Genomic DNA, 21447 nt, shown 5'->3' with positions numbered 1-21447 from the left:
GTTGTTAAAAATTAGAGATAAAAAAGTATAAGTATAAGTTACCAGGAAGACATTCACCCCAACGTGCCAGGGTATCGTTGTTTGCAAACATTGCTATGAGACCACCACGCAAACCGCGGCATTAAAGCGAAAAATATACAGGCTTTGCCACTTTATTATTCGCTTTAATGCGTTTTGAAATGCATTATAACAGCTGAGGAGAAGTGATTTCCCCAATTACATTACTGTTAACATTTGCGTTTACAAAACGCAATATAAACTCAATGTTAACACATGCATTAACATTGCGTTTTGTAAATGCAAATGTTAATAGTAATGTAATAAGGCAAATCACCTCTCAGTTGTCGTAATGCTTTTCAAAAAACAAGGAAAACGCAACGGGTGACCGAGCCCTGAGGGCGCGTTCACGCGTTGCTTTTCGGTTGCTTTTTCATTGCGTTTAAAACGCATATACAACAGCTGATGAGAGGTGATTTGCCTAATTACATTACCGTTTACGATGCGTTTGTTAACGGAAATGTTAACAGTGATGTAATTAGGTAAATCACCCCTCCTCAGCTGTTGTATATGCGTTTCAAACGCAATGAAAACGCAGGTCAAAACGCAACGTGTGAACGCGCCCTCAGGCTTTGGGCTTGACTAATTTAGCTTAGTGCTTAATACATGAGTATGTGAGTCTTTTGGTTTTTTTGAGACTTGTCTGAAAAGCCGCACAGTAGTCTCAAATGTTTAAGCAACCCTATTATTATTATTATTATTATTATGCCTATGCCTGCTCTGGACTTTTTTAGACATCTACTTCTATGGTAAATAAGGCACAGCAGTGTAACACTGTCACAGAGAACTTTGTAAAACTGGTTTAAAAGTCACATTTTGACACAATTAAAAAGTCACAAAATAGAGAGAAAAAAAACTAAACAAAGTTTGATAAAATGACCCCTAATGTAATTGCACTGCAAACACCTTGGGAAAATGTTTTGCAAGTAGAAACATATGTTTCCATGTATATGTATACACATTGCTAATTACACATTGTATGCATTTTGGTGACAGCGTATACATGATTATAATACAAATTTTCTGTGCGCTTGCAATGAGCTTTAAAACACAAAGATGCAAAAAAACAAAGTGAATACAGTCTAAAACTTCATCTTCTTGATGTAGTATCAGAAAAGTGCATTGTCCTCAGAGCCGATCACATGATGGTGGTCACACCGCATGGACATTCCTTGCCTGTAGGTCTGTCATATGCCATTCACATGAATGCCTCCACATATATACATCAGTATAAACTCGGACTTCCCAGTGAATGAACAAAGCCCTGGGAAAGGCTCCTCTGGCCCGGTATATAGGCAGGTCCAGCCAATTACACACATCACGTGGGTCTCCCAGCCAGGGATTAGGAGCAGTAGCAGTCCTGACACATAAACCCTGTGTGATCACCGTTAATAGAGCTATTAGCGCACAGGCAGTAAATAGCTGCTCCATTAATCGGCGCTGGAAAACCGAGGCGTTACCGCACGTCCTCCCCGCAGATGACAAGTCCAGCTATCTGCTTAGTATAAGTTTAGTTGAGGTTTGGCTTCTGTACCACTGACCCAGTTATGGCTTATTCTAGGACATCTCTATGGACTCTGCTGCTATTCGTGTCCTGCGCACAGGTGGTTCAGGCTCAGTTCCCCAGGACTTGTACCACGGTGGAGACGCTCGTCAGTAAACGCTGCTGCCCCCCGCTGGGATCCGACCCGACTAATGTGTGCGGGATACTGGAGGGCCGGGGCAGCTGCATCTCTGTAGTGGTGGATGAGCGGCCCTGGAGCGGACCCTACACGCTCCGGAATGTGGACGATCGGGAGCGCTGGCCCCTGAAATTTTACAATGCCACGTGCAGCTGCACAGGTAAGTGTCTGCACCCAGCTATATATGGTAGGGATACCCCTAGTCTATAACAAGGGTGGCTGCATAGATCATCAGTGTATTGCATAGTTAATTGCCTCCACCCAGATGTATACGGTAGGGATAAATGTATTCTGAGAAGGGTGGCTGCATGGATCATCTGTGTAGTAGACAGGTAAGTGCTCCCATCAGGCTCTCTATAGTAGGGATACATGTAATATATGGGAAGGGTGGCTGCATGGATCAGTCTAGTGCTCAGGTAGAGAATATTATGTATCTTATTTAGCAAGTCTTTACTATGAAGAGAGAGGCTCTCTGAGAAACTTTGTATGGAGGTGATAGTTTAACATCATTGTAAACATTTGGTAGCAATGTATTTGTGTTTTCAAATATTATTTAATAAACTGATGGGAAAATGCTAAATACAGTAGAAACTTGGATTATAAGAAACTTGTTTTGCGAGTAAGTCTTTTGTAAGACAAGCTGGCTTTTTACCACAAACTGTAACGTTTCAAGCAAAACTTTATATCTACTATGCTGTACCCCCCTCTCTCACAAAATTGTATAATCAAATATGAAAAAAACTAGAAGAAATAAAGGGGCTGGATGCTGTACTACACATGACTAATTAGTTATGTGGTGTGGAACGCATCGTCTTGGTTTCAATGATTTCCCATGGGATAACTTGCTTTGATATACAAGCATGTTCGAAGAACGAATTATGCTCATAATCTGAGGTTCCACTGTATGTGTATCATACCATACATGGTTTTAGGTAGTTGAACTTTATTTTTGGTGTATGGGTGTTACAACTGTTCTAACTGTTTGCTTCTAAACATAATGTACAGAACTTGTGAATGCAGCCTTACATACAACTGCTGTCTTCCCTGATTCCTGCCTTCACAATGCACAATCTATGGAGAAGAAGAGTTCACCATAAGACACTTTTGACCGTACCAAACATTATCACTCAATATATCCTTTACCCAAAATCTGCTGAGAAGCTCTCTAAAAAAACAAGCCGGCAGGTGAAACGGAATCTGATTTATCCAGCATATAGCTTATTCTATAACCTCTTTATATCCTCTTTAATCTTTCAAATATATTTTCAGATTTTAGATATATATTTCTTTACAGTATTGCCAATCTCTGGGCACAGGGACATATGAAATTAACATTCATTTTAAAATCACTACTTGTGATAATTCAATCTTTTTTGTTCTGCTGAAATCCTGCGAGGTATGGATGTATGATGTTGCATACATTGCATCTGTATTTTCACAGGTCTGGAAGTCACTTTTTCCCCAAGTTTATATTATATAGTACAGGTGAGACACTAATGCAACACAGACACTTTATGCACATGTACAGTTACTTCCAGGACCTTGCTTACCTGTATCCCCATCCAAAGGAACGGAAGTAACTGTATTGGGTGTATCTAAGGTCAGCTGGTCAATTTTGCTTTTAACCAGGTATTTGGTATTGACCAAGGTTAATTAGCTATTTGATTGCAGACTAGAAGCATTGGAAGTTATCTGTAGCAGTAGTTTACTTCCAACCTTTGCAGAAACATTCGTTAGACGGATGGTGCAATGTGTTTCCACAAACTGTTCTCAACAGATGCCTCATTACTGAAATATTCCCTGGACTCGTCCTCGTTATTGCCGCCAGTGAGGTCTTTTTAGGAAAGCACTGGACTCTTCCCAATGAGGCATAAGAATGTAAATTATATTGCACTTGAATGTTTATTTAGTGGTCAATGTATTCATTTTTAAGGAATGATGAAATATATTTTTAGTATATCTGTAAACTACATCAATGAAAGGTAGCTTCCAAAATATGCAATTTCTTTATGATTAGATATGTCGCTTATAACAGGAACTCCCAAGATATACACTGCTATTCACTATCTCCTACAGCTGTCACCGCAAAAAGTTATGACTCCTAGGTTAAGTGGTTAAACATCTTGATCTACTGTGGATAATATGGGTATATTATATGATGGTATTATATCATGTGGATATTTTAAAATTCTCCTATAATGTGAAATTTTAAGGCCATTGGCTACATTACCTTATGTTTTTTGTGTGGGGGCAGGATATTAGGAAATTTAGCAATATACATCTATTAGGGAAGCATTGTGTCTTTTCCCTCATTAGTGATTGTTCAGGGGCAGAGATCACATGACCCTCCATCTGCAGCCATTTCATGGACAGGGGTGTCTAGATGATGAGGTAAAAGACAGGAGGCCAAACTTTACATATAGAGAAAGTGGTGCAGAACTCTTAATAGATGTATATTGGCAGATTACCTAATATCCAGCTCCTACACTTAGGGCTCTTTCATATTAATGTTGGTTCTGTGATTTCCATGGATGCCATTCAAAGCCATTGATTTCTATAAGCTTGTATTTTCACTGATCCGTTGCCTGTGGAAAAAATGATGGAACATGTCCTATTTTTTTTCACGGATGCGGATAACGGAAGGCAATAGAAGTCTATGGGTCCTCAAAAAAAAAAAACATATATTTTTTTTTTTCACTGATGAGGCAGAAAAACCAGGTGTGATGTTTTCAAAGTGATGTTAAACCTTCAGGTTTTTTTGCGGACACGGAGACAAAACTGATGCATCATGGAAACAAAAACGGAAAAAAAACAGACACAATGGATACAAAGCGCAACTGGTGCGCAACTGAAATTGACCGCCAACGCTAATGTGAAAGAGCCCTAACGCATACATATTACAGAAAACATGATGTAAAGTGGCCAACGACTAACTGCACACAGGGAACAGACTTCCACTCACTGATGTGCAGCAAAATCTGTGGTGAACCCCTATGATTCACTGTGGATTTTCTTGTTGATTTGTACACCTTAAAATCTGCAGTTCATCAATTTTTTTTTTGCCACTTTTGCATTAGTCGAAGATTCAAAGGTTGTCTTTTTTTTTTTTTTTTGACCCAATATAGTTATACTATTCCATTGAAGGTAATTGAAGTAGGAGGATTTATCCATGCTTTAATCTATTTCCATTAGGTAACTTTGCAGGCTACAATTGTGGAGAATGTAAATTTGGCTGGATGGGACCGAACTGTGACCTAAGGCGACCGCCGGTTGTACGGAAAGATATTCACTCTCTAACTCCTCAGGAGAGAGCACAGTTCCTGGACGCTTTAGACCTTGCCAAAAACACCGTTCATCCTGACTATGTGATCGCTACTCAGCATTGGCTTGGACTTCTTGGCCCAAATGGGACCGAACCACAAGTGGCAAACACCAGCATCTACAATTTCTTTGTCTGGCTCCACTACTATTCGGTCAGAGACACATTGCTAGGTTTGTACATTTCTTTTTGTCTTTAAAATGTTTCTTCACTTCAAGGCTGGAGCCACACATACATTTATGTTATGCATTCTTGTGCTGGGATCAACCTCTCTTGTATGTATTTTAGTTATTTATTTTGTAGCAGTTTCTTTCAGCCAAACTCTATATATCTTATGGTACGTATGGTAAAAAAAACTTCTTTAGTTTCTTCACTTAAATCCTCTGCAGAATGCCTGTTCAAAATTATAAAATGATGTTCGCTAATAAGTGATACCTCCTAGTGTAAGGATGCCCTGGCCATTTACAGTTATTGTTTGACTTGCCCATTTAATGTGAAGCCTCATCGCCATAATCAGCTAACAAGAAATTTTTAACTGTTTAATAGAAAATAGTGGTGGCACACATTGTAGGTGGCCACATAACAACCTGAAGACCCGTCCTTGTCATCTCCCAATTAGGTGTGGTGCCTTCCTAGTACGTTCACGGGTGATTAACATTCTACTGAGAGACCTACACCACTCCCTGCAAAATGTGATGTCATCAGGGCTGATCCATGTAATTACATAGATTTTCTTCTATGGCATCTCTACTATTATTGGGATGTTTATGCAATTTTCTGATGTAACAGCTTTTAATGCATCAGCTGAAAAATGTAATTGCACAGACATACTCCATCTTCTATTTCTATTAAATCTGGTGTGTCATACACCGCTGTGGGGATTGTATTCCCAGTGTCTTAAAGGATGCAGATTAGTCATTTAAAGGGTATCTACCACCAGGATGAAGGACTGTATGCAAATGAGCTTGAGGGGCTCCAGGCTCCGTAAGTGTTAATGAAGCTTGGAGTCCCTCAGGCTCATTTGCATACAGTCTTTAATCCTGGTGGTAGATGTCCTTTAAGCATTTGGATCTTGGATTTGGCTTTGGTGAATCTGGGTTGTCCATGCCATATACAAACAGGGTTATTTAAATGGCTGTTACCCCGGTATGTACTTCCACAATGCTTGACCTGGTCCAGATTTCTGTAACAAGTAAAGAGTATTAAATGACTCTGAGGCCTAAACACCTAGCTGGTAAATGCATCTCTTGTAAGAAGCTATTTGTATTTTACAGTGGTGTAACTAGAGTCCTCTGGGCCCCGGAGCAAAATTCCTTATGGGACCCCCTCTTATAATGAATATAACTAATAATACCTCTACCTTTTAACAAGGGACTCCCGAACCACCCAAGGGAGATTGTTTTGTAAACAGTCCACTATATAAACCCAAGTTCTCCCTTTTTGTTGCCAAGTGTCACCAATATATTTAAGCCAAGTTTTTGACAAATGTCGCCCTTCTTTACCAAGTGCCCCCACCCTTGCAAAAAAAAAATAAAAAATTGTGGTCGCCTTGCCATGATTCCCCCTGTGAGAAGCAGGTATTTTGGCACCCTAAGTAGGTTAAGCAAATTGCTCTCAACTTTTCCACAACTAAGGGCGCATTCACCAGAAAGTGTGTCTGCCGGGCTGTAGCTGCATCTAGAGGGCAGATGTTGTTCTTCTAAACTGAGGACCTGTGGGCCTCTCTCTCAACGGGCCCAGTCGCAATTGCACTCCCTGCGACTGTTACGCCACTGGTATTTTCAGTTATTTATTTCTTAAGCTGTGGAGAGCAGGGTAGAAATTATTTTAGAAATGAATAAGGATAAGAAATCTTAAATTAAAAATTGACCCTGCTTTGTACTGTGCATTTATTGTCTATAACCTGCATATGAATGTGATCTATTGATTTTTGTCGTATGGAATAAGTTGGTGCATGAATCTCACTTTTAACAACTTTCAATGAATTTTTCAGTTCTATAAAACAGACTGATTCTATATGTTCTGTTCTTGGAAGTAAAGCTGATGTATGATAAAAATAGTGTGTATTATATTTACATTTTACAATATTTTTATTCTGTAGATTGCAACCTGTTGTTATGATGAAGAATTGTTATGGCATTGTGTGCCTTCCAAATGTAATTTGCCTTGAGATCAATATCTTATTCTGTTCAGCTTTCCACAAAACATTAAAATGTACTGGACCTAAAACTGTTCTCTGCAGCATCATTAGTCAGTTTTACTAGGCTAATCATAATCACTTCTATCAAATTACTAAACTGACATCTAATTAATCATTTGATTGTCTGAAAGAATATGCAGCATAAAGCTCATTTATCCTTGTACAGAACCTTTATGCTGCGATAGATGGAGCAATTCTATATATTGGATGCATACGAGACAATGCTTTCCAGTATTTCTTTTTCTGAATTTTCATAGTTTTTTTTTTTTTTCTCCCCCCTCAAACTTTAGGGCCTGGACGCCCATTTAAAGCCATTGACTTATCTCATAAAGGACCTGCATTTGTCACATGGCATCGGTACCACCTGCTGTTGCTTGAGAGAGATTTACAGGTAATTTTTATGAGTTTAATCAGTTATGAATTTTTATGACTGTTTATGAGTACTAACCCATAAATTAAATGTCTTTAAGGGGAACCTGTCAGCACATATACAGCTAATGCTGGGTTCCTATAGAGCTCTATTAACTGACTGACACCCTTCTTTTAGCTAAAAATAGTTTTGCTTACATCCACATAAATCACCTTTTATCTTATATTACCTGGCATCAGGGGTGTGTGTCCTGCTTGGCTGTCCCCTCCCGTCTAATCCTCCCCATGCCTTATGCCTCCTTACTGGTCAAAGTTCATGTTAAGTGACCAGAGTGACATCATCTCAGGTCCTTTAACCTCTTAACAATAGCAAGCTGTACCCCATGAATGTATCTGACCACATGAAGTCACAGAAGCCTCCATGGACTTCTACTCCTCTCCATGCTCCATGGAGGCAGCTGTGATTTCATGTAATCGCCTACATGGTGTACAGTTTGCTATTATGAGATGGCTAAAGGACCTGCAGTGATGTCGACACTTGTCATGAATGTAACACAAGGCACTGCGAAAAAAAAATTTACACAATATTTCCCATATGTACATGGAGCTTTATATGTTGAATATTAGCAGATAGTCCCTAAGTACAAGGAGACAGGGCAGTGATTTGAAGAGACACAGAGCTGTTAGTCAGAATAATGGGGCATGGTTCACTGCCAGCCGGAGAGGGAGAAGAGTCATAAAAGCTAATTTGCAGATCAGAGAAACATCTGTAATTAAGGTACAGTGCCCCACTGGCAGATAATTTTAGGTGATATAGGGAGGACTTGTAACCCTTTATCAGCAGGCATTGTTACTCAGGGTGGTCAAAATCTGGTTACAGGTCCTCTTTAAGTATTAAATGAAATGGTATTGCACTGCAGTTACTGTTCCCTCTTCATTTTTTCATTTTGTAGTACTATATTGGAGGTTCATTGTGGCTGGTATGTGCTGTCCTAGTGTTGTTGGACCTCTTTTTGCTTTTGGTCAGTTTTTGGGGTTTTTATCATATGGGTCCATGATAACATAAACACATTAACCCCTCAAGGACCCAGCCGATTTTTCAAATTGGCCATGTGTCACTATATACGATTATAACTTTAGAATGCTCTAACTTACCCAGGTGATTTTCAGTGTGTGGTTTTTTGTTTTGGGACATGTTGTACTTTACCAAAGTGGTATATTTTGGTTGACATTTTTGTATTTATTTAGGGGTTTAAAAGATGTATTTATAATAAACTCTCCACAAAGTACCTCAAACTATTTAAAACGGCCCTGATTAAGCTTGTTAACCGTTTAGTGAACATGAAATATAACAAAATAGAGGAATTTTCAAATTTTGACAATCTTTCTTTATTTAGCCCTTAAATTTATATGTTCATGCAGGATAAAATGAGAAAAAGAGTCTGGCAATACCCCACATGTGGATGTTAAACATTTTAAGGGCCCATAACAGAGCGCAGAATTTTTTGAGGGCATATTTTGTTGAAACTAGCTTCATTTGCTGAGCCGATACCATACCAGACCAAGGGGAAACCCCCACAAAGTTACCTAAATTGAAACTTAACCCTAAAGAAGTATAGTAACACTATTTTATGGTGGCTATACCACATTGATTACAACTTTCTTGGTGGGAATGTAAAATAAAATCTATTCTAAATTAATATATCATAGATATCACATTATTTATGTTCTATTGCGCAGTACAATTATGGTGATATCCCATTTATGTAAAGCTTTTTTTTTATTTAAAAAAAAAAAACACATTTGGAAGAAAACCTATTGTTTATGCATAGCAGTATTAGGGCTTGCTTTTTGCATGAGGAGTTGTACTTTTTATTGGGATCGTTGTGGCTTAAATGTGACTTTTCCACCACGTCCCCCATGACGGCCACCTGGAGGATGCCCTTTGACCTCTGTGGGAACAGGAAGGAGAGAGGTTAAAAGTCCCCTCCCAGCATCCTCCCACCAGTGTTCTTCCTGTTCCCACAGGGTCAGGATGGAGAGAAGATCTCTCCTTGCATCTCCAGGTGTAAGGGGGGACGTGAACACCTACCGTCGCGCGGTCCTCGACCAAGCCACGCAGGTCGGGTCCACGGGCGGCTTCGGCCCTCCCTGGTCATCCCCGTCCGGCCTGATGGAACACCGCTCGTCCCGCTGGCAGCGGCGCCTAAGGGAGAGCGGTGGCGCTCCGTGCGCTTTAAATTCAAATCCCGGTGTGTCGCGCGGAGGCTGATGATGACTTCCGGCGCGACCGGAAGTGACGCCCCGATGCCGGGTCCGGAGCTTGAACGCCGGCTGCAGCCTTCAACAGGGGGATGGGCTCCCCTAGAAGGTATTTAAACTCAGGTTTTTGCGGGTAGGCGTTGATCTGAGGTCTAAGATCAAGTTTGGTTCTGGACTCTCGTGCAGCCGTGTGTTTTTGCTCCCTGCCGTCACAGCCATGTCTGAAGAGGCAGATGCAGGCTCTCTCCACCCGCTGGTACTTGTAAGTGCGCTGGAGGTGTCCTCCACATGTTACATGTGTATATATTATGTTTTTACGGTCTCCTGCAAAAAATTCTCCTCCTTTCCCTTCCAGGAGGAATCTGGTGGAAAGGGGAAAGGCAAGGAGGAGAAGCAGGAGAAAGGGGGCAGAGTGGCGAAATCTAAATCAAAATCATCCGATGTTCAGAGCAGAAGATGTAATATGTGCTTTAGCAAGTTACCTGATACGCATAAGAAACCGATATGTAAATCTTGCATTGACAAACTATTGAGGGACGAAAAAACCTCCTTTATGGATGAGATTAAGGAGTTTATTGAAGAAAAATTTGTATCCCTCACCTCAACCTCTCAGATTCCTCAGGGCCCCTCCCCTAAGAGAGCCCGTAGGGATGCAGATTTAGCCACTCCGGTATCGGATTCAGATGTTTCCGAATCTCCGTCATGTTCTTACGGAGACTCAGAAGTAACACATTATGATTTACAAGAATCTGAAGCCAGGTATCTGTTTCCTATTGAAGAAATGGAAAGATTACTCAAAGCTGTAAGGGATACTCTAAATGTCGAAGATATAATCCCTCCTAGATCGGTCGAAGAGGATCTCTTCGGAGGATTGAGGACCAAAAAGCGAAGGGTCTTTCCTGTTAATAATACCCTGAAAGATCTGATCACGGCAGAATGGCAAGAACCTGAGAAGAAAATAGCGGTTTCTAAGAATTTTAAGAAACGACTTCTGTTCGATCCTGAAGATTCAAAGATCTGGGACGCATGTCCTAAAGTGGACGTACAAGTCTCCAAGGTATCCAAGAAGATGGATTTACCTTTTGAAGATGCGGGGCAACTACGGGACCCTATGGACCGTAAATCCGAGGCACTACTCAGGAAAGTATGGGATACATCCATGCTAAATCTGAAGACTAATCTGACGGCCACCTCGGTAGCCAGAACACTACTCTTCTGGCTGAAGGAGCTAGAAAACCACATTAAAGACCATACCCCTAGAGAAGTTATCTTAGAGAATATTCCTCTCCTCAAGTTAGCAACAGCCTTTCTAGCTGATGCCTCAGCGGAGTCCATCCGATTTTCTGCTAAAGAGGGAGCTCTATCCAACGCATCAAGGAGAGTGCTTTGGCTGAAGCAATGGGGAGGGGACATACGCTCAAAAACAAAATTGTGCGGAATCCCCTTTTCAGGCGAGTTCGTCTTCGGCCCGGACCTTGACGCCATTCTCGAGAAAGCTGCCGACAAGAAGATGGGGTTTCCGGAAAATCGTCCTGACACCAAGAGGAAATTTTTTCGTGGCCCCAAGGACCAGAGGGAGAGCTACAGAGGAAAGGGCAAACAAGGTCGTTGGAGCTATCCCAAGGGAGGCAGAGGTCGTGGCTTCTTGTTCTCCTCAAATAGTGACCCATCAAAAAGTAAGAAGCAGTGACGCCAGGGTTGGGGGAAGACTTACATTCTATGCTTCCCAATGGGAGAAGATAACATCAAATCTCTGGGCAAGAGATATTGTAAAAAATGGTTACAGAATAGAATTCTCCCGTCTTCCCCCACAGAGATACTTCCACCCATCCTCTTCATCCCCTTCTACACAGGTCACCATCTGGCAGGAGGTCCAGAATCTGCTACAACTGGGGGCCATCCTGAGAGTTCCGCCCAATCAGGAGGAACAAGGATTCTACTCTCCCCTGTTTACAGTGAAAAAGCCCAACGGATCGAATCGTCTTATAATAAACTTGAGAGAACTAAACCGCTTTATAATATACAGACGCTTCAAGATGGAGTCGGTAAGATCCGCTATACCCCTCATCCACCAAAACTCCTTTATGTGCACCATAGACTTAAAGGACGCCTATTATCACGTTCCCATCCACCCTTCATCTCAGAAATATTTAAGATTTTCTGTTCTTTCTTTGGAAGGGGTAACTCACCACTTTCAGTTTTGCGCACTACCCTTCGGAATATCTTCCGCTCCCAGGGTATTTTCCAAACTGATGATAGAGGTGGTGGCTTTCTTAAGAAATCAGGATGTGTCTGTCGTTCCCTACCTAGACGACTTCTTGATCATAGCCAATACCAGCTTAGACCTAATCAGGGTTCGGGATCTTACGGTTTCTACACTCACAAGTCTGGGGTGGATCGTCAACTTTCAGAAATCAAGTCTTTCTCCCCTTACCCAGATAAAATTCTTGGGAGTAATCTTAGACTCATGTCGCCAAATCTCTTCTCTTCCACAGGACAAGAAGGACAACATCAGACACCTCGTAATTTCATTCAGGAAAAAACCATACGTTTCAATCCGAACAGCGATGAAGCTTTTGGGACAGATGACAGCCAGTATCCCAGCAGTATCTTGGTGCCAAAACCATTCCAGATCCCTTCAAAGCTGGATCCTCTCATCTTGGGACAAGTCACCAAGAGGGCTAGAGAGAAAGGTCCAGATCCCGCTGAGCGTCAGACGAGATCTTCTGTGGTGGATGGATACAAGAAATTTAGGAAGGGGCGTCCCATGGATCCAACAGCCCTTGATTACCATCCAGACAGATGCAAGCAAGTCAGGTTGGGGCGCCTGTTTTCAGGATCAGCTGGTACAGGGTCAATGGACTCAAGAAATCAGTGTCAAATCCTCCAACTTCAGGGAATTATGTGCAGTCTGGGAAACTCTGAGATCCAACAGGTCTCACCTAAAGAACTCTCACCTCCTGATACTATCCGACAACACCACCACTGTATCATATCTGAGGAGACAAGGGGGAACCAGGTCTCCGGAGTTACTGGCCCTATCACAAAAAATCTTCAGATGGGCAGAGAACAATTGCCAATCTCTCTCCGCGGCTCATCTGCGTGGACGGGAGAACCTAACAGCCGATTTCCTGAGCAGGAAAACACTGCTGCCGAACGAATGGTGTCTAAAGCAGGAAATTTACGACCATCTGATCACCTTATGGGGGCAACCTCTCATAGATCTGTTTGCCTCAAGAGAGAATACCAAATGCAACCGTTTCTATTCTCTAGACACAAAAGAACCATTCTCGACTCTGGACGCATTCAGCCATACTTGGGACCAGCCACTAGCTTATGCCTTTCCCCCAATTCCCCTGATTTCAAGAGTACTACGCAAGATTTACCTGGACAAGGCCAGGGTAATACTAATCTGCCCGAACTGGAAGAAGAAGAGTTGGTACCCTCTTCTGAGATCCATGGCTCTGCAGGAACCTATCTTACTTCCTCCGGAGAACGATCTCCTATTTCAAGGCCCAGTTCTTCATCCAAGACCGAGTTACTTCAACCTATCGGCATGGATCCTGAAAGGGAACTCCTGTTAAGGAAAGGTCTGTCATCAAAGGTGGTGAACACTCTACAGGCAAGTAGAAAACCAGTGACATTTGCCATATATCATAAAATATGGAAAAGATTTGTATCTTTTTGTGGGGACAAACCTCCATCACAAGATAACCCTAGTATCTTTCAGGTGTTGGAGTTCCTGCAGGCCGGATTAGAAAGGGGTCTATCCACAAGCACTTTAAAAGTGCAGGTGTCTGCCCTTGGTGCTTTTCATGACTGCTGCCTAATGGACAATAGGTGGGTGAAAAGGTTTATAACCGCCTCTTCTAGGATCCGTCCTCAGGTCCTTACTAAAATCCCTGCCTGGGACCTTACTTTGGTTCTCAATACCTTATCCAAAGGTCCATTCGAACCAATAGAAAACATTGATATCAGAAACCTGACTTTAAAAACAGTTTTTCTGGTAGCCATAACTTCAGCCCGAAGACTAGGAGAGCTACAAGCCATTTCTATTCAAGAGCCTTACTTAAAGATTCTAGATGACAGAATTATAATAACTCTTGACTCTGCTTTTCTTCCAAAGGTGGTCTCGAATTTCCACAGAAACCAGGAAATTATCCTACCATCCTTTTGCAGTAATCCGACATCCTCCAGGGAGGCGGAATGGCATACTCTTGATGTAAGGCGCATGGTATTAAAATATCTTCAATCCACTGAAGAATGGCGAGTAGATAATAACCTCTTCATTCAATTCCAGGGACCCAACAAGGGAAAAAGGGCATCTAAGGTCACAATCGCTAGATGGCTCAAGATGGCGATCTCAAAGTGCTATAATCTACAGAACAAGCCGGTTCCTTTGAACATAAAGGCCCACTCTACAAGGGCCATGTCTACTTCATGGGCAGAAAGAAGAGGAGCTACACTAGACCAAATCTGCAGAGCTGCGACGTGGGCTTCCCAAAATACATTTATTAAACATTATAGGTTGGACATTCCTAAAAATAAAGACTTGGCCTTCGGAAGGAAGGTGCTTCAATCAGTCATCCCACCCTAGCTTATCATCTCATTTGATAAGTCTCCAGGTGGCCGTCATGGGGGACGTGGTGGAAATTAAGATTTAGAAACCTACCGGTAAATCAGTTTCCACTAGTCCACCATGACGGCCTATTTATTCCCTCCCTAATATTAATTGTTTTTGTTGTATTCAGGTGTGTGACTTAACATACTAATAAATACAGTTGCATCCATTCCAGGTGTGGTTATTTGGTAGACACTGGTGGGAGGATGCTGGGAGGGGACTTTTAACCTCTCTCCTTCCTGTTCCCACAGAGGTCAAAGGGCATCCTCCAGGTGGCCGTCATGGTGGACTAGTGGAAACTGATTTACCGGTAGGTTTCTAAATCTTAATTTTGATCACTTTTTAATTGCTTTTTTATGTTGGATTGGATGCACAATAATCGAAATTGTCGTGTATAGCCAGGCTCTTGCACTCCTGTCACCATTCCAGGATCGGGAAGTAACCGCGGACCTGGACATAGGTTGTTAAGGGGCTAAAGAGAACCTATCATGCAAATAAACCCACCCAAAATAAATACTTCATTAAAAACTATGATTTAAAAGCACTGCCCTTATCCCTAAATGGTTTCTCTCCATGGCTGCAATGTTAAAAAATCAGTTTGTTAACTTATATGCAACTCGCCTAATGTGAGTCCAATGATGCTACAGTATGTGTATGCTGTTACAGCCTGTCATATTGCCCATGTTGTTTTTGGTCTTGTATTGTACATTCAGTCTGCAATGATATGTTCATACTCATGTTATGCATGCTGCCACCTAGTGGTCAAAGTTTTTATTGTTGGATAATTTGCTTGCTGTATCTTTAAGCTAGCTATCCCATCATGCACTGTTGCCCAGTTTCTCCTCCTCTCTGTGACATCACTTCCTCCTTCTTCATGCTGTCCTCCATTTGTGACTGTAGCAGACATGTTCATCTTCACTGTGCAGTAGCAATGTGTTTTGACCGCATGGCATGTCATTTCTAAGGTAAAGACATTAAACAGAACCTAAAGCACATCCATTGCATCCTCCCTTCATGCAAATGGCAACGCTGTGGAATGAATGTCAGTGAGTTCTACTATCTACCATACAGTTTATACGGAGACTGCACTCACAACCTATCAGGGTCTTCTCCAGCGTATATCTGTGGCAGAATAATGTGATCACATGAAATCATGTGATCAGATACATACATGGAGTAGATGTTGCAAATGTAACTGGACCTAAGATGATCCACAAGTCTGAGAAGACGTGTGGAACATGGGGAAGATTCGATGGGCGGGGGCGGACGAACAGGACAAGGCCCTCTGATGCCAGGTAATATAAGATAAAGTAGATTTATGGAGATGTAAAGTAAACAGGTTTTAGATAAAAGAAGGGAGTCAGTTAGGTTCACACAGAGCCCTATTAAATGCTACTGGCTGTATTTGTGAAAATGTGGTGGCAGGGTCCCATTAAACCTTGTTCTAATGAAAAGCTCAGATCTGGCAGCTCTATGGTTGTATCTTTGAGTTGCCATATTTCTTTGGCCAGCAGAATGTCTTTCATATGGACTTTTGTTCTTTTTTGACAGCGCCTTATTGGTAATGACTCATTTGCTTTACCGTACTGGAACTTTGCTACTGGCAGAAATGAGTGTGACGTCTGTACCAATGAACTGTTTGGCGCACCCAGGTTGGATGATCCCACTTTAATCAGTGCTGGTTCCAGATTTTCAAACTGGGAAATTGTGTGTGACAGGTAATATTTGGTCATGTATTGCACTAATAACTATGTATAATGTGTGTTAGAATTTTAATGGCTCTTTGCAGTATTGTAACAAGCTGATAAATATTGTGATAGACTATTGTGGATCACAGTGTACCAATTCCCCCATATACTGCACAAAAAGTGGGGGCATCTGTATAGTCTTAGATTAACCCTTTCTTCCTTCTAACTTTCAGCCTGGATGACTACAATCGTCGGGTTACCTTGTGTAATGGAACTAATGAAGGATTTATTCGAAGGAGTCCTATAGACAGATTTGGTGGACGACTTCCAAGTATGGAAGATGTGCAGAAGTGTCTTTCCTTGCAAGACTTTGATAATCCACCTTACTTCACAAACTCTACTTTTAGTTTCAGGTATGGGTTTAGATTTGTCCGTGCAAATATATACAAAGACTAATGTAGTCCTTAATTTTTTATAGACAGGACTGTCATGGGACTTTTTAAATATGTACTTGGCCACTGTCCCTAATAGTGTGGTGGCCACATGCCTTTGGCTTTGAATAAGCCAGTTTAACAGGCCACAATGAGATTTTCCTTTTTAGATTTTCTACCGATTTATGAGGAGTAACTTTTTGACTTTCCTCGGTCGATTGCCAATTGCCCTGCATGGTGTTGATCTGTTAGCTCAACATCAACTTGTAGATGTCAGGCCCACATACCACCCTCTGTAGAATTTGCTTCTGCCAGTTTAATCAGACATACAGATAGAAGTGACCTTCTGGATGTAATTTTGCAAGGCTATGGAGCTACATCTTAGTAGCTGTAGCATGTAACATAATTGACTGTAGTGTTTTCCTATCCACTGATGGACATGTTGCCAGTGGGAACATAGTCTTAAAGGGTATTATGGGTTGAGGGTTTAACCAGTAACTGATCTCTGATGCCTACAGTCGTGCTTGCTCCAAAATTGGTAAATTTCCCCCCCCCCCCACCTGTGTGTGTGTGTGTGTGTGTGTGTGTGTGTGTGTATATGTTATATAGTTATAATAAATATAGGGGTGTGAACAACATGGTCATGTCCCATTGCAAAGACCTATTTTTACTTTGGCTAGAAGAATTACATTATATGCTTCCTTTACATTAACCAATTGGTAACATGATGTCAAGTAGTCAAAACGCATGAAATATTTTCTGCATACAGGAATGCACTTGAAGGCTTTGAGGAACCAGATGGAGAATTGGAATCTGCTGCAATGAACCTACATAATTTGGTGCATGCTTTCCTTAATGGAACCAGTGCCCTCTCACATTCTGCTGCCAATGATCCCATCTTTGTGGTATTTATTATTTTATCATCTTTTTCTAAAATTAAAACCTATAGTACATTAAAACATGATCTTAAAGGGAACTTCCACCAGGTTTGCCCCAAGCCTAGTTATCAAATTCCCATCACTCAATCATATGTGTGAAGCAGAAGACATGACCGGAGTTGTAATTTTTTTTATTTTGGGTATTAGATCAGTGAATGGAAATAACAGGAGTTTCATTTTAAGGTTCAGCATTTGTTGGATTACATATATCTATCTTTCACTGGAACAATGTCAGGTCCTTCTAGAGCAGGGGTCTCAAACTCAATTTACCTGGGGGCCGCTGGAGGTAGATTCTGGGTAAGGTAAGGTAATCTTCTTCAAGTACCGGAGGGAAGGGGATTAACCGGTTACGGGCCCTTTCCTGTTTTTTCATGTCCATTTTTCACTCCCCACCTTCAAAAATCTATAACTTTTTTATTTTTACACGTAAAGAGCTGTGTGACGGCTTGTTTTCTGCGTAACAAATTGCACTTCATAGTGATGGTATTTAATATTCCATGCCATGTACTTGGAAGCGGGAAAAAAATTCCAAATGCAATGAAAATGATGAAAAAAACGCATTTGCGCCATTTTCTTGTGGGCTTGGATATTACGTCTTTCACTGAGCGCCCCAAATGACATGTCTACTTTATTCTTTGGGTCGGTACGATTAAGGGGATACCAAATTTGTTATAGGTTTATAATGTTTTTTACAAAAATTAAAACCTCCTATACAAAAATTATTTTTTTGATTTTGCCAACTTCTGGCGCTAATAACTCTTTCATACTTTGGTGTACGGAGCAGTGGGTGGTGTCATTTTTTGCGAAATTTGATAATATTTTCAATGATATCATTTTTAGGACTGTACGACCTTTTGATCACTTTTTATAGATTTTTTATATTTTTCAAAATGGCAAAAAAGTGCCATTTTCGACTTTGGGCGCTATTTTCCGTTACGGGGTTAAACGCATTGAAAAAACGTTATTATATTTTGATAGATCGGGCATTTTCGGACGCGTCGATACCTGATGTGTTTATGATTTTTACTGTTTATTTATATTTATGTCAGTTCTAGGGAAAGGGGGGTGATTTGAAATTTTAGGTTTTTTTATTATCATTTTTTTTTTTTTAACTTTTTTGTATTTTTATTTATACTATTTTTCAGACTCCCTAGGGTACTTTAACCCTAGGTTGTCTGATCGATCCTATCATATACTGCCATACTACAGTATGGCAATATATGGGGATTTTCCTTCTCATTCATTACAATGTGCTATCAGCACATTGTAATGAAGGGGTTAAAACGAAATAGCCTCGGGTCTTCGGAAGACCCGAGGCTACCATGGAGACGGATCGCCGCCCCCCGATGACGTCACGGGGAGTGGCGATCCCAGGTAAGATGGCGGCGCCCATGCGCCGCTATCTATTTGAGGCTGCCGACAGCTTTGCCGGCAGCCATCGCTGTGAAATCACCCGCGATCGGTACTAGCACCGATAGCTGGTGTTACCGGTAAGCCTTTGCTGCAATATGCAGCAAAGACTTACCGGCTATGGAGAGGGCTCGGCCCGTGAGCCCTCTCCATGCAGGTGGGGGCCGCAAAATATTGGCCCGCGGGCCGCGAGTTTGAGACCCCTGTTCTAGAGGAAATCTTGAGACATTTTGTTATACGACTAAGTTTTAAGTGTAAAATATGGTCCATGTGTTGGCCAGATCTACCAGCCTGAACCCCAATCAACTGAAATGACATGTGTTCAGTTTAGACACCTTAAAGGGGCTGGTATATCTTTCACATGGTCAGAGTTCCAAAGTGTAACTTCACCTGACTGGCTGTCGGTTTGCTAAAATATTTAGGATTGGTAGAACTTGCATAAAACTGTAACGCACTACAATATGTTAACGCCACCATGTATGCTCTTATTTTTAGGTACTTCATTCTTTCACTGATGCAGTGTTTGATGAATGGATGAAACGTTTTCAACCCTCTGATGTGGTGTGGCCTCAGGAGCTTGCTCCGATAGGACACAATCGCTTGTTTAACATGGTGCCCTTCTTTCCACCAGTAACAAATGATCTTCTCTTCACGCCTGCTGAGCAGCTGGGTTATACATATGCTATTGACTTACCAGGTAATCCATTAACTACTTATCAACTGTCTGCATTTTCACGCTGGCTTCATAAAAAACATAACATGGAAGAGTTCCAAGGCTCATCATAATTTATGTTTCTTCCTTTGTAGCCTCTGATCCAGACAGTCGTGCAATTGGTGTGGTGGTGGCGTCAACCGTTGGAGGAGTACTTATTGCTTTGCTAGTCCTTCTAGTATTGCTTCTTCTCTTCGTACACAGAAGAAATCGTCAAGGCTTTGAACCACTAATGAATGCACATTACAACAGTACAAAGTATACAGAAAATGCATAATAGAACAATGGTCTAGAAATGCTGTTTATTGAAATATTTTATGGTGTATATACTAAAGGAGGTATATAACTTGGTGTATGAAGTGAAAACTGGAATAAACCGTTCATACACCACTCTGATGTCACTACATTATTTGCATAGTAATGTACTGGTAAACTCGTCACTTGGTTTGAGACCACTAAAGCACCACTTATCCAATGCAGGTCTAGGGAAATCCAACCACACATGCTCCAGTATTCACAGTCCTCTGAATTAGCCCTTAATATGATTGTGCCATAAAATTAAATCATGCCCTTTTCTAAAGGATATGGGATAAGTGATCACAGTGGGCCAAATTTACTTACCCGGCCGATGGAGTTCCTGAAGTGTCTGACGATCATGCCCTCCGGTGTGATTCGCAAAGATCATGCGCCCGATTTCCTGCATCTGTTGCTTCCCCGCTCAGGTCCGCCAGAGTTCACCATCTTCTTCCCGGTGTATATAAGCGCATGTCTTGCGACCCAATTTAAAAGTTAAATCCTGCGCTCAGAATCAGATTGTCCGACGGCCCACCCCCGATTTCTGTTGCATGAAAGCCGTTGCGATTGCGCCAAAATCTGCTTCTTAATACCTGTCCCTGCCGTGTGAAACCCAAAAACGTTGGAATATCTGACAAAAATGCGGTCCATGAACCCTTAGTAAATAAGCCTTGGGGACTCTGACTTTTGGAGCACTGGGGTTCCCTTAGGAGGGAGTCCAGCATTCTGGCAGGGTGTGGACACATGTATCAGGAGCCACTGGAGAAATGTCCTAGATATGTTGCTAAACTTAGGAGCAGGGGATAGGGCATGTTTTAATGTCTCGAATGCATAGCATCCTGGTTTGGTGGCCTCAAACATAATGACAAGTTCACTTAAATTTGCTTGTAGTTTTAGTTTAATGTTTTTGCAACCCATTATAGCATTGTCAAGAATGTTTTTTAACTGTATGCTGAAATTGTGTAAATTGCAAACTGAGAATCTATAAAAGGTGTGGTACAAAAATTAATAATACCACTATGGCCATATTGACTTGGTATTGTGCATCACTTTGATATGCCAAAACTAAGTATGAGTCCAAAATTGGAGAAGATGAGCAAATCTTTCCACTGCACAATCTACATTCCAGTGTGCTCGCCTGAACCACCACCCGGGTATAGCATACAGCTGGGTAGAGAAGGGGGGAGGAGGAGTGAGCACTCCTCCCCTCTCCATTGAAAACTGAAGGGCTGGCCCGGTCATGGTATAGTGAGCCATAGACCTAGAATTGTGCGGTCAGATCATGGTCCTCCATACAGTCATGTGCATGTACAGGTACAGTAGGCGCAATTTGTGCACTAATTCTTAGTCTCAAATTGCGTTAAATTACTCTACCCTATAACACATACATTTTTCCAGCAAGATTAATAGTAATATTCCATATGTTCACAAAGCCAGTAATAAAGTCTTTTTATATTATTGTGA

The 21447-nt window shown here is 41.5% G+C and overlaps 1 protein-coding gene across 1 annotated transcript; it reads left to right on the top strand.

Annotated features, from left to right (window-relative positions):
- Nucleotides 1-1313: 1313 nt before the first annotated feature.
- DCT (dopachrome tautomerase) lies at nt 1314-21447 on the top strand. Its single transcript, XM_072135426.1, has 8 exons — nt 1314-1899; nt 4932-5231; nt 7549-7649; nt 16062-16228; nt 16432-16611; nt 17399-17534; nt 19473-19674; nt 19785-21447. The coding sequence occupies exons 1-8, from the start codon at nt 1605-1607 to the stop codon at nt 19964-19966; spliced, it is 1563 nt and encodes a 520-aa protein (XP_071991527.1). The 5' UTR covers nt 1314-1604; the 3' UTR covers nt 19967-21447.

The sequence above is a fragment of the Engystomops pustulosus genome, chromosome 2, assembly GCF_040894005.1.
Source record: "Engystomops pustulosus chromosome 2, aEngPut4.maternal, whole genome shotgun sequence".
In the NCBI taxonomy this organism is placed as follows: Eukaryota; Metazoa; Chordata; class Amphibia; order Anura; family Leptodactylidae; genus Engystomops; species Engystomops pustulosus.
Note: the sequence above shows the minus strand (reverse complement) of the source record. Positions and strands in the feature narration are given on the sequence as shown.